This window comes from Bombus pyrosoma, linkage group LG6 (genome assembly GCF_014825855.1).
Source record: "Bombus pyrosoma isolate SC7728 linkage group LG6, ASM1482585v1, whole genome shotgun sequence".
Classification (NCBI taxonomy): Eukaryota; Metazoa; Arthropoda; class Insecta; order Hymenoptera; family Apidae; genus Bombus; species Bombus pyrosoma.
Genome location: NC_057775.1, coordinates 6583006 through 6597584, shown reverse-complemented (window position 1 = coordinate 6597584; position 14579 = coordinate 6583006). Strand labels below are relative to the sequence as shown.

General features: G+C 33.2%; 2 protein-coding genes across 3 annotated transcripts in view; one reads left to right on the top strand and one right to left on the bottom strand.

The window, feature by feature from the left end:
• LOC122568557 (alpha-glucosidase-like) overlaps positions 1-4503 on the bottom strand; it is a 12331-nt gene extending 7828 nt beyond the window's left edge. Inside the window, exons 1-3 of the mRNA XM_043728431.1 lie at positions 4390-4503; positions 3970-4142; positions 982-1319 (exon numbers count right to left, since the gene is read on the bottom strand). Of these exons, the coding sequence (XP_043584366.1) occupies positions 982-1319; positions 3970-4138 (507 nt within the window). The 5' untranslated portion in view covers positions 4139-4142; positions 4390-4503. The remainder of the gene's footprint in view (positions 1-981; positions 1320-3969; positions 4143-4389) is intronic.
• LOC122568552 (calcium/calmodulin-dependent 3',5'-cyclic nucleotide phosphodiesterase 1-like) overlaps positions 1-14579 on the top strand; it is a 118146-nt gene that overhangs the window by 58621 nt on the left and 44946 nt on the right. The window lies entirely within an intron of this gene.

The window sequence follows — 14579 nt, the reverse complement described above, 5'->3', positions numbered from 1 at the left end:
GTTTCGTTTAGCCTTTAATGGCACAATCAATTTCACTATGAAGTTTTAAGTAATATCAAGATTTCATCTCAATGAAATTGTTAAAAGTAATTATCCTCTAACTTTAATGGATCGTGACAAGACATTCTCACATCGTGAAGTCCATTTCTAAACGAAGTTATAACATATTTTCGCCTCTGTTGAAAACATCGAATGACTAGACTCTATCTCAAACCCTTATCGATTGTACTTCAAGTTCATTTCTAATCATGAGAAACCCTGGGGATCGGTTAAACTTCTCGACCAAGAAGGCACAAATGTTTGTTTCTTTCTTTTTATGTATATTTTGTCCCGTACAGTTGCTAACATTGTTAACATTCTTTTTAAAATTCTTCGCTAGACGAATCATACAAAATATCTCATGAATATTGTTTGCGCGGAAGTAATAGGCGTATCGACGACTGTTTCACGTGAAAATATTCCGACCGCGTTAATTAACAAAGAATGCAACGCAGAAAAATTCGATAACTTGCGTCACTGTTTTTCTATTGAAATAATATTGGATAACTATTTATGGACATTGGGCAAGTATAAAGGCGAGATACGTCGGCACGCGAAATATGTAAATACTGACGATTTAATTTTTTTCGAGTAATTAAAGCGGCTCGAGCATCGAGCAACGAATACCGGCAGTTGTATTTCACGAGGTCTCCTAATGTAAATTACGGGCGCAAAGATGAGTCTTAAATTGAAAAATCTGAAACAACGGGACGGATGTGTTTAAAATTCAGCGGGTAGCATATCATTATGATAATAAGAAGAAAAAATGACCAGATGGTACATAATGATAAACAATATTACTATTCACAATGGTTATAAATAACTTTACCGTAGCATTATCATAGAACAGTAATATTCAAATAAAATTTGCGTGTTGCCTATTTGATCCATCGTAGTTTTTGGCGACTGAAGAACGCTTTAAGTTATTTAAATCACACTTACCCAATTGCATGGCGGGACACGGGTGCCATTTTCCAATACTTTTCCTGGATGCCAGATATAATAATCACTGTAAGGCTTAATTCCCTTCAAGCTCTTCTGGAACCATTCGTGTTGATCCGACGTATGGTTCGGGACGAAATCCAGTAAGACCTTTATACCCATTTTGTGCGCTTCTCGGATCAGGTCTTCCAAGTCCTTTACCGTACCAAAAGTGGGGTAGATGTTCCGGAAATCTGAGATATCGTAGCCAAAATCTACCATAGGGCTGCTAAAAATGGGTGATAACCAAATTATGTCAACGTTCGCATCAACCAGATGATCCAACTTCTGTATGACACCTGTAACAGAAAAGATCTCGTTTTTTTAGTCGATTTCTTTCGACGAATAAATTATATTCGAAAGGAAGGTAATTTGATCGAAATGTGTGTTTTTAAATAAATTTGATTGAATTATTAACACATGCAACGATAAATTTGCTACCGTTCTCAAACTCCTTACACATAAATGCTTGATACTTTTTACGAAAAATATTCGATTTCAAGTTTTCTAGAAAGAATTATAAAAGCTATAAGCAAAAATGTTTCCTCGAGCAGAATTGCTTATAGGTAATATTCGTAGAGATCAATTTCCAGTGTTCCTGTAATTCAAGTTACGTTTGAAACGTGACACATTCGTTAAATGTAACGTTGGAAAAATGAAGACTCGACATATCATTTAAGCAAAATGTTTTGGAAACTTTAGAACATTGCTCTTAAGAAACAAGGAAAATTTAAGGAGGATACTTATTAATAACTCAGGTATTACTGATTTCTTTTCGTGTATAAATAAACATCTACCATGCTTCTACATTGTTTCCCTCTTGACTCTTCTTTTCTAACAAACTCTCCACTCTTTTACTATACAGACCTACATCCCTCTGGTCTTGATATCTGACAGTTGCTCGTTATCAGTGTGGCTTATTTTCCTTTGGAAGATTTTCATCCCAAGAAAATATTGTAACAAGAAACATTTCAGTCTACATTTATAATCGTTATTGCTGGTTAAAAAAGACCTCAGACATACCGAAACAAATTTATCTCAAATTTAAGTTACAATAAAATGGTTTGAAAGTTTATGAAAACAATGTAAATTACTCAGACATCGAGAATAAGAAGCTGAGCTTTGTAGAACAATATAATGCGATATATCGAATGTTCCATATCGAGAATGTCATGTATTCAGCAAGGTTTATCGATTCTTTCAGTTCTTATCTATCATGAATTGAAAGTTAACCCAAATGTGCCTGAATTCTTTGATGATTTTCAATTATCACCCTTTTCTCTTCATTTGTAGTCTAAATACCATATGTCGATTAAATTCTAGCCTTGGCATTAATCACTTTTGAAATTTTTTTCATTTGATAGAATATAAACTTTTTCTCGAAATAATATCTTCGTTGAATTATCAGGATCAGCTTAAATATCGTGACAACCAATTCGTCGACCACCATGTATAATAAAAATAACTAGAATAAAAATTTAACGCAGAAAATTATGAGTCCAAGTTTCATATATGTAGCATTTCATTCAGAAAAATAAAAAGAGAACGTGTTCGTTAAATTTCAACTAACGGGAACTTGAAAATTATTTTCCAATGACGTTGCTTGCTACATTGAGTCAAAGAGGTGTAAATCTTTCGTAATGGCTCGAGCATTACAAAAAGGCTGAAACTCTTTTCCGGAACACGTCGCTCTCAAGCCGCGTCAAAGCGACCAGAAGAGGCGAACGCAACGGAAGTTTCGTTAAAATTTATTTTCGCGTTTAAGCGACATTAACTTCTTTCGCAGAGTTCTCCACGTGCGATTGTCGCGCTTCACTTTCCTTTTTCTCGGTAAACGTTTGCATTTTTAGATTTCCTTGTTAATTACATCCGTACCGTACTTGCCTTTGTTCGTTGTGGTTACATAATCGCGCAAATAAATCGAAAGACGACGCGAAAAAGAAAAGCAATTATGCATCTGTTTACGAGCCGCGACACCGATGTAGATCGACCGCGTAACAAATGTTTCGCGTTCAATTATCCTTTGTAACTAGGGGTACATTCTCTGAATAAGAAATCATTTGCTAGGATTACAACAGTTAGATTTCATTTTCGCTTAGGCAGATTTATTTTTACTATAGTAGTAAAATAATACAAAGTTCAATGATCGAGACTTTCTGAGAAAATAAATTACTAGTAAATACTATTAATAAATTTTACAAATTCTACCTTGTAAAATTATATATATCGAACAAACAATACGATTATGTGACCACAAATTTTCAATGGATATTATTTATACATAACAAAATGATTGACGTATACTTGATTATGATTATATACGTAATAATAAACGGCTTTCCAAACTTTTTCTAATATTTTCATAATTACGTATTAACATTGAGTAATCATAATTCGGTGAGAAATAGGAAAAGAATTTTCACTTTTTTAAATATACAACGATACACCGAGACAGTACCGCTGTACTCATTTTCTAAATGGAATTTTATAAACTTTTATTAACCATTCGATACATTTTTTAATTTCCAAATAGAAAAAGGTATCGAGGCACTTGGATCGAAAAATGCTTACTTTTGTAAAACTTTGCAAAATTTTGCGTGCGAGGAACGTATAGTCAGTAAATTTCGTGAAATTAAAACTGATATATCCCTTAAATTAAATATTTTTCGGCTCAAGCACCTCAGTAGCATTTTTGTGGAGAATTAAAGAATACGTAGTTAATAAAAAATTGTAAAATTCCATTTAAAAGGAGATATTAAGAAAACATGGCAGGGAAAAAGTATCTACGAAAATAGAATCTTATCGCATCATTCAACTTTTCCCTCTACAATTCTCCCACCTTTTAAACAATCGATGAGATCATAAGTAATGAAAGAAAAAGGAACTCCTAATTTCAAAATACAAGAACATCCTAAAAACTGAAATTGTCAAGGAAAAAGGGGAACGTACCTCTAAGATCACCAACGCCATCTCCATCGCTGTCCTTGAAACTTCTGGGATAGATCTGATAGACCGATGCGCCTACCAAGCTGTTGCTCAAATATTGTGCGGTCGGTTTCCATGTGTATGAAGCGACCAGAGGCAATGCCGTTAGGCAAAATGCTATGAGCGCCCTCATGTCTCTAAACACACAAAAGGTTGAATGTGAAATTAGTCGTCTAATCATTCGCGTGACTTCGAGCTTGGCGCACTCTGCACCACATCCTAAACACGTAGTTCGATATTCGTAGCGTGATACCGGTTCCGGTTGTTCTCGCGATGAATACGATATATATTAAAGTTTAAATAGTTATTTTTCAGAATAAATTACCTTTTGCAATATGTTGCTTAACAATGTACAATTTGTCGTTTCGATATGGTGTTATTTACCTTATTTCGAGGTACCCAGAGCAATTAAGACACGATCGATTATGTCCGTTTGGAATATTTCGCCAGCGTTACAACCATCGACTGTGATGTAGCGCATGATAGCTTCCTTTTTATACCACTTTTTTGTTATGTAACGCATAATTGTCTAGAGTTTCAGTGGCAGGGTACACACATTCGACGATCAATCGTCCTTGTTAACTTTTATGGAAACGTGGTCGATTTGCTTTTCGTCTGTGGAAACGTCATCTTATCGTAGAGACACACATTTCGTCAATAATTGAAGTAAGTAAGGATATCCACACGATCTATTTAATATAATATTCTAATATTTAGAATGTAAACTTCATACGATAAAAGGGTCGGGATTTCTCTTCATATCCTTTGTGTTCCAACGAAAATGTCCAAATATAATTTACTTGTACCACCAGTCAATAAACATAACATTACGATTAGGATTAGGACACTTATTGGATACATTTATTGGAGAATCCTGAAAAATTGTACGTGTGTTTACTTAATATTTCCCGTTTCAAGTGGTAGTAGAGCATTACCACTACTTTTAGTATTTAGTATGCATAACAATAGGAGTTTTGTATAAATATCTGTAGTCTATTACTAATGATCCTATTTAAATACGAACAAAATGTGTGGTTTAATCGATGTTTGCATTGCTTTTAAAAGAAAGCGTTAGAAATATTCGTATAATACCGATGCCTAAAATCTGGTTTGTGGAAGGACGATCTTTGACAAGACCATCAATTTATTTTCAAAGTTAAATGTATTTAAATCACTGTTTTGTCCGATGAAAGAGCATACTAATTTAAGAGACAAACCTGCAGCTTTAATGTCAAGAGTATTATTATTTCCCATAATATTAAATTTAAGAAGCTCGTTACATCAAAGTGCACACCTATTATGAATATTAAATATAAAAAATATACATTTTCTAAATGAGATTTTTAATTTACTACGATATTAGTATTACAAAGAAGAAATGCTATTACAAGAAAGTATTACAAAAAAGAAAGGGTAAAACCATACACAGCTGTAACAACGGAAGATCTGATAGGAAACATAATAAAGCACCTTAAAGAAACAAATATATTCTCCAAAATATAAGCCATACAGATGTAATGTCATCGGTCATGACTTTGCGTCGATGTACGTAAAACACGGAAGAAAAAGAAGAAGAAGAATATTTAGTATTTTTTAAATAGATTTTATCTAGTTTCCATCTATATTCATTCATATTCAATATTCTATCTACATTCGATACGACAACCCATTAAATGTTTTTTTAATCTTCTTATTGTGATCGCAAAGATTATGCTAATTGTACGAATATTCACATATTCTAAAATATAAGTATATGCAGATATGAAAACTAAAAACTATGAATTTTTTATACATATGTACACATAAATCTGATCTGAATATATTTTGTACTGTAGACATCCAAATATTATTATCGTACGATCAAATTGTAAATCAGTAAATTAGCATTTATGATACGCGATGATCTATGCGATCCGAGAATTTCGTCAACATGAATTGGAACGACATTAAGATGAGGATTACCAATAGCATCGCGAAATACGTTAGAACCTATCGATGTATGCGATGCCCTAGCAGCACACGCACGTGTATTTCTAACTCTGTATTTCTAATAAGACAATTCAGGAATTAAGAGAATCCCGATTTTTTATTATATTAGTACCGCATGTCAAGTCATAAATTTAGACTGGAGAAATCGTAAAATCTTTAAACCTAATTCCCTGTAGATCTCACCAAGTAATCGATATGCTAATTCTATTCAAACTAGAGTTTTGTTCTTTTTTCAATTTTGTGAGTTATGTTCTTCGCTCTGTCGACGACGAAGAAAAGAAAGGAAAATTTATACAGGTGGGAATTAATTTTGTAAATACAGTATCTTAGAAAAATATTATTGTTCGTTTATCATAATGATATCGTTCATTCTAGTAATTAATGAAATTAGGGTTACCTTATTCGATAATACTTCATTTACAAGTTGTTTTCGCTATTAATTAGAGATAACATCTCAAAGATAGCCAATTGTCAAATAGAAGAGTACATTTTGTCAACGTTGTTCAGAAATTGTGTTAAATATTTTTGTATCGATAACGAACTCATTCGTTTAATTCATTTAAGCTTAACATATACGTAGTATCATTTCTAAAAGGAGATAAAATTGCAAAAGGGAAATTAGTATCCGCGAGAGATACGTATCGTACATTAAATTTTTCGTGTCACAAAGTCGCAAGAGTCATATTTCGTAACGAAATAATATCTTCTGACAATAATAAACTTTATTTCCATTCTTCCCGTGGGTCGGTACAATTATGAAACAATTAATTAGATATATAACGTTTTAATGATACAGTTAATTACGTAGCTAACACTTGGACATCTTTCATATCAATTGTATTAATCTCACTATTTCGATTATAGACAATGTCTCATAATGTTCGTACTTATCGTCAATGCAATTATATTCTGTAATTGTCTCACTTTTCTCTTGTCGAATTTCAATTTACCTGTATTTCATAACAGTAATGCTTTTGTGTTGTACAAAGTACTTCAGGAACAAAAGAATAACATATCGTTCTTCGCTTACTTAATTTTGCGCTATACATGGACAAGCAATCTTACGCTGTATTCGTGTTCATTATGTCCTTCCTTACCATCTAACATATCTAACTGACCGTATTAGAGGTACTTTTAACGATAAGTTAAACGTTGCTTTCCAACAATTTGTCTGTTATCTAAATTACAAAATGTAATTCTGAAGAGTAAGCATATATGTAATTTACGATAAATTAATTATTACTTTTCAGTAACTTATCTATTCGTACAGAATATCTTACTTAGCTGTGTAACATAATTGTTCATATTTTATTTACGTTTTTATAGCACGAACATTGCTTAAGATTATTCGGAATTTTTTCAGTATGTTTACAAGGTCAGTTGAAGAGCACTAGTGATCATATTACATTTAAGTTACGTTTAATAATATCTTAGCTTGAAGTGATAAAACATTGAAGAGCATGTTGATCTCCATGTAAGCGTGTAATGTGATACATTTAGAAAAGAAACAGAGATCATGGCAATCAAATCTGTCTAATACTATATAAACATTTGCTATCACGATTAAACCGCACGAACTTAACGAGATTTTCAAGATAATAATTCTAATAAGTGTTACATATCTATGTATGCACATATGTACCAAAACTATTATGCACGTAGATAGAATGTCTAGTTCTACATAGACTAGATATATAGAATATATACCTAATTTCATACATAAATAAACGTACATATACCAACGACATGCAGTTTGGTACAAATATTTGCAAGCAACAATTGAATTATGCGTACTGATTGTATAACTACATTTTGTATAACTGTGTAGCTGTGTGTCATTGTATGAGGACCACCAGAGACATCCACACAAAAGCAATACCCTCAAAAGTCCCCGCTTAACTATCTCGCCCATACAAATACCTTCTCTGACCTGACCTTTACTGTCCAACGTTTAGTGTGCTCAGATGTTTTACCGATAAGAGTACTAGTCGTACGAAACGCAGCTTCGTTTCATTTTACTTATCTTTGTGATTCCTCCTCTTTCTTTCTGCGTTACGAAGCTATATATTGTTCAATTTCATCATTATTTAATCTCATAAATGGACTGCGGATAATTTTGCAAATTCATATTTTCGTAAATTGTATAATTAGAAAAAAGAAAAAAAAAAAAAGAATGGAACTTCGATTAAAGTGATACTTACATTGTGGCTACATTATTAATCGCCAACACTCTCCTGAACAAAACGAAAATTACATAGTTGATAATTGGAGATGGAACGTCAGTGTCATTACCGAGATCAATTCAGCATGATAACAGAGGAACAAAGGCTTAATAGATGTTACGAACTTGCTCAATACATCAATCCTTTACACCAACGACAAAAGGAGTATCCAACGGGCTGTTCATAGCTTATTTACCTTAGCTGTGAGCCTGTTTAATCGAACTGTACGAATAGAGAATTAATTAGACTAGACACGTTGTCTCCAGTACCCAAAAGACGTCACGATAATAATTACTCGTTAGTAACGAGTCATGACTCAACGCGAATGATAATCGAATTTTAAGTCTGCTCCGCTAATAATAACTCATATTATGGGAAAATAAATAGCTGGAAAAAGAATTGAAAGTTAGAATTGAGAAATATATTGAATACAGTCTTGTTGGTTTTCTGATTTTTATGTTATTTAGTGATTTAAAAATTTATTTAATTATATTTTAGCAATATCGTATTTATGACAGTGTATGTACTAAACTATAGACACAATTTGTGTCATGTGTGCCAACGTCGATAATTTTTAATCGGCATTGTTGGATCGCGCGTAACCATAATCGTGTTTCAGTTAGGTCTTAATTTAGCTTGTTTAATTTTAGTTCATTTATTGAAGATTATTGGCCACATTTTTCAACTAAAAAATATAGGCATTGAACGATTTGAAAACTCCCGGCCTCTTAAAGAAAATTGACTTTCTAATTTTGAAATTGACGGAGATCGATCAATATCTTTTAACGTCTATACTTAAGTCTAAAAGTTTTGAACATGGAAAACTCAGAGAGCTGATGTATTTGAGAAATTTTTTAAATCCCACGAGTTTCCCAGTTTCATAAACTTCGGGATTTACGACAGAAGGTGTACGAAACAGGAATGAGAGTAAATAACCTATCTTCGACCCCGCTGCTTAAATCTTCGATCGTCAGGCGCCGAGATTGCGGGACAATGCTCGGTCTGCTCCGTGGTAAAGCCGAGCATTCGCGTATCACCCGAAGCGGTGAGATACGCCACAGACCACCACAATGACCTAGCAATGTCTTGGACAAGCCGAGATCGTGGAACCGCAAGCTCACTATCTACAGAGATGCGGAAACCACTTTATATAACTCAGAAGTCGTCAGACGCATCAGTAACCATCCCTATCCATGGAAGTTTGAAATCTATGACTTAGAAGCTTGGTAGTCTTGGAATCTACATTAAACTAAGATCACAGAAGAACCTATGGTAAAGAAAGGTTACCTTGAAACTATAATACCTGCTTTAGACAACAGCATCTATGAGGCTATAGGATCTTCAACTTTATCGTGTCGTGAAACTCGCCATAATTAATCCAAGGAGCCTGTGATCTCAGAATTTATTACTTAGAGTTAAAGGACATAGGGCGTGGTTACGTACGGTCTCCAAGATGAGAAATCCGCCTGAAATAAATCTAGAAGCGTAGTATTTCGAGTTTTACTATAGCAGAATTCCGATTTTCCGAACGTTCGACTCGAAAAATATCAGGCAGTAAAAGAAAATAATATACTTAACTATATCGTGTAATATATAATACACTTAGAATCTGCACCGATATACGTACATGTATTATTCACATTTTGAAGTATTTTCAGAACTGCGACTGAAACATTTATTATGCTTCACGCTGATCGTACATTATAGCATCATTGATAGCTTGATCTTATTATTCGTCCTGATTTCAGATTAATAATTGATGGATACATTACTCGATATTATTTGGCAAAGTGATTGCTATTTAACTTTAGAATATCTCGTGGCGATTATGATTATTATTACAACGGATTAATAGTAATCCTTTCAGCACATTACTGATGTATCTTCTATGGATACACAGTCCCACACGGTTATGGCGCCAGCATTCGTCCATCGATGAATAATCAAATTTCCATTTTGATTACAAGCCCAATGTTTCAGCTATTTGAAATGGTTTGCTTCCATATAAACTTCCAGTGAGCTGTCGTTTTGATCAAAATGTTAACGTATTCTTTTAGTATAGTATTTGGAAAAACAGAAATTGTGATGTTTGCAGTCATTTTCTTATTAAAATATGGATTTTATTGTCCGTAATTACGTCCTAAGCGAAGTAAGAGGAAAATTATTAACGGGAAATATTCGCGAAAGAAAGATTTTAACGGTGGCTTTTTATCAGTCAAAAACTTATTTCAACTCGCTGTTGCGATTAACTCTTAAGAAATGTAAGAAAAAATTAGTGAAACGAAATATTTAGAAAGGAAAGTTCACAACGATTACCTCTCCTATTAATTACAAATTTATTTCAATTCATTACGTGGTGTATTCATATTAATACAACCTGCCAGTTGTTCTACTTTAAGCAGCTTTATATTAAAATTGCCCAGACTTAGTTTCCATGTGATTGTAGCAGGAATACGACGTTATTGAGGTCGGTTGAAAGTTACATAGAACAGGCGTAATTAGTTAATCTTATTCGCCGTGTCTATGAAACATGGCTATGCGAACACCAGGTAATAAAGCCTAACATATTACTTGTAAATTATCTTTTATTGCGTAACAGTGATTCACATTAAAATACGACCAACAGCTGTTTTATTAACCCCTATAACGCTCTGTGACTTGAAAGTCACGCATATATCGTCCATGAGCTTTGCAAATAAGATAGGGCTTTACTTTTTACGATTGTTATTTTAATATATTTTGCGTTATATCTCTTCCAAATTAATTTCTTCTTATTTCTTTTTCTCGTGTTTCTTTAATACCTATCAACACTCGTTGATATCGCAAACACCTAATCTATCAAAGAAATTGTCTTATATTAATTGTCTTATTTGTTTGATACAATATCTTTTATAATTCTTCTAATATAGTAAAAAATATTTGAAACTTAAAACATGAATCAAACATAAACTTCAAACTGGAGATGATTAAACTGGAATTTATGTGTTTCAACTTTCTCATCGTTATATGTATTGTTACCATTACTTGTGTATATATACAGGGTGGTTGGTAACTGGTGGTATAAGCGGAAAGGGGGTGATTCTACGCGAAAAAAGAAGTCGAAAATATAGAATAAACATTTTTCGTTTGAGGCTTTGTTTTCGAGAAAATCGACTTTGAATTTTCGCTCGGTACGCGTGCACTTTATCACGTCTCGTTATAACGGATCTCACTGTAGATCGTTGTCTCGATGGATATTATCGCAGTTTAAGTTTGTTTTTGCTGTAACGGAAGATTAGGAATACATGATGAAATAATATGAAGTAATCATAAAATTTATTATTACAAAAATTGCTGAAAATGCTGCCCATTCTGGCGAACACATAGTTCTGCTCTTCTAATTAAATTTCTATGAACACTTTCTAACGTATTCGATTGTTTTAAAGTATGAAAGGCTACAATAATCTTTTCTTTCAATTGCTCCCAACTTTCGATTTCTTCATCATAAATAAAAGTCAAGCGGAGTTACGTCAGGAGAGCGTGGTGGCCAAGCTATTGTTCCAGCTTGGAACAATACTATTCAAAGTCGATTTTCTCGAAAGCAAAGCTTCAAACGAAAAATTTTTATTCTATATTTTCGACTTCTTTTTTCGCGTATAATCACCTCCTTTCCGCTTGTACCACCAGTTACCAACCACCCTGTATATGTATTAAGTTTCTCACTAAAATTTTTATCGGTCTCGTTTCATTAGTCGCTGGAAACTGGACCGCGATTGGAAATCATCATAATGGAACTACCTGGTCGAAACATTAAAGTCGCTAATATCGGCCGCTAAATTTTTGTGGTACAGTTGATATTCTTCAATTCGATTCAGTGTGAAACAATGCATAATGTTATTTAATGTTATTGAGTTATAAACTCAATTCTAATTCCGTTAACAAAATTGTGCTGTCAGTTTCTATTCGCACTGGCAATAAATAAAATGAAATTTCCATAAAATTGCATTAAAGGAAAATATTATTCAGCAGCATGAAATTAATATGTAGATGGATTTGACAAGCTCTACGTTTAAAATCAATTGTGTTTATATGGTTCCCTCTGTAATCGACGTTTGTAATCAATGTCAAAATTACTATGTATTTGCGTATACTTATTTTTAAAAGACTTCTATTACTTTTAATTGAATAAAAATAATTTCAATCTTCCAGTTGCTTTCAGTATTTAATATCTCTTTTTAAAAATCATAGGGATAATATAATCTTTATTATCCAATAACAATATTGCAACACACTTGGCAATTCTATTATGTAATAATAAGAGGAAATAATTTCCATCGTCCGATATTATTGAACTTTGATATTATTAATATTAAATTTCTTTATGTATTTACCTGTATCGGTTCAATTGCTTGCCTGATATGACAACTGAATAAGGGCATTGAAATATAATATACATTTATATCTCTATTTATTTTTACATATCTCCCGTTTGTCATATTTCAACCGTAGTATAATACCAAATATGAAGCACAAGGTATGAAGCACGATAAATAAAATACACAAGATAAAACGTGAAAAGTATGTCGTTCGAAACGCTGCGCTGTTGAAAATAATAATTAATTTTCAACTACACAGACAATGTTGTATTTACCTGCCAAGCAAGCAAAATTCGATAAAGCTTCCTTTATCGAACGATGAAAATCCCATGTGTAAAATATCAGCGCACGCATCGCGAGCCTTAAAAACTTTTCGGTTTTACGAGACATTCAGCACTCTCGAGGGACATAAACGCAACTGACGACGATCCATTAAATCGGTGGACAAACAGATGGGGATACGATTTCGCAGTCTTCCTCCTGAAATTCCACTAAAATTGTACGGTGGAAGTAAAGGGGTCTGTAATAGCTATTTTTGAAAAAATTAAAAAAGAATTTTTTTCTCGAAAAGATAGTTTATATGAAGATCAATATCAGTAAATATGAAGGGAAGTGTTATCACTGTGATTTATACGGTCTTTAACATTTCGCATATGATATAGGACGGATGTTAGTTAAACGATCAGTTTTCTAAATTAAGTTATAAGTGCTATGTGCTAGCGAACAACCTCCCTCGTGCTAGAACATGTTCGTAGATAAATTATCCATTTCGATTATCCCATCGGGTAAGAAAATCTGTACCGACACTTACAGCCTTTTCAAGGAAATTAAATAATGGACTTACATTCTTGTTTAAAATATATAATTCCATTTATTGTTTTTTATAATTTTTGATTGCCAACAGGTCTTTGAAATATTGAAATAAAAATATCGTAAAGCTATATAAAGCAATATAATACAGGTAATAAATAAGTTTTCTAATAGTTTGTCAATAAATAACATTTTGGTAAACGAAAACATTGTTTTGTATAAAACTTTAGTTTCGTCATTTGTAGCCTTATTTATTTCCACTCTTCAATCGTATTTCGTCTTCAACGATCACTAGCACCTTATGATATAATGAATAATTTTATCTGTGTCGGACAAATCTGTTCGCAAGATGTTTGCTAAATTCTCTTCAAAAGGTATGAAGTATAATGCATCACGTTCTAGTTAATAGTAAACGCCCCATGGTACGTTAGAAACGAGGATATACGGAAGGACCTGGGAATACCAACGGTCAAGGAGGAGATCACCAGATACGCGGAAAGGTACAGAGAAAGAATAACAACACACCCAAACAGGCTGGCTACGGAAACGATCAACGCAAGAATAGAAAGAAGACTAAAAAGGAAACACCCAGCTGATCTCATANAAGGATATAAACTAAAAAACGCGAAGATGGCACCCCGCTGGGGGTAACCATCCACATGCTATTCAATCATATGTTATAACATTTTACCTAATGTCCCACTGGACAAATTGTAAAATTAAAAATAAACAATATAATAATAAAAAAAAAAAAACGTTCTAGTTGCACGTTAGTATTCTTTTAGATACAGATTTTTTATCCTGACAGATATTCCAGTCAATGGAATATACTGTTATTATATCCTGATATTTGTGATTTATTTATAACGAATGGATTGTACAAATATGGACAGAAAAACGATGGTAGTTTAAACATGAACTAATCGCAATAACACGCTACAATCTAGACAACTCTCAACACAACGGATCCAACGTTCTTTCTCACGCAGACCACACTCTCTCGACAACGCTAGCAACACTATACTCTACAACGCAACTCGCACTCTCTGACTTCTCGGCTTATTCTCTCCGACTTCAAAAATAAAAACTGCCTTCTCTCCCACATCTTTTGTCTTTCCATAGACCCACCATACACGTGTTCCGCGACCGCTCGTGACCAAAGCAACGTAGACCTTTTCTACGAAACTATTCACTTGAA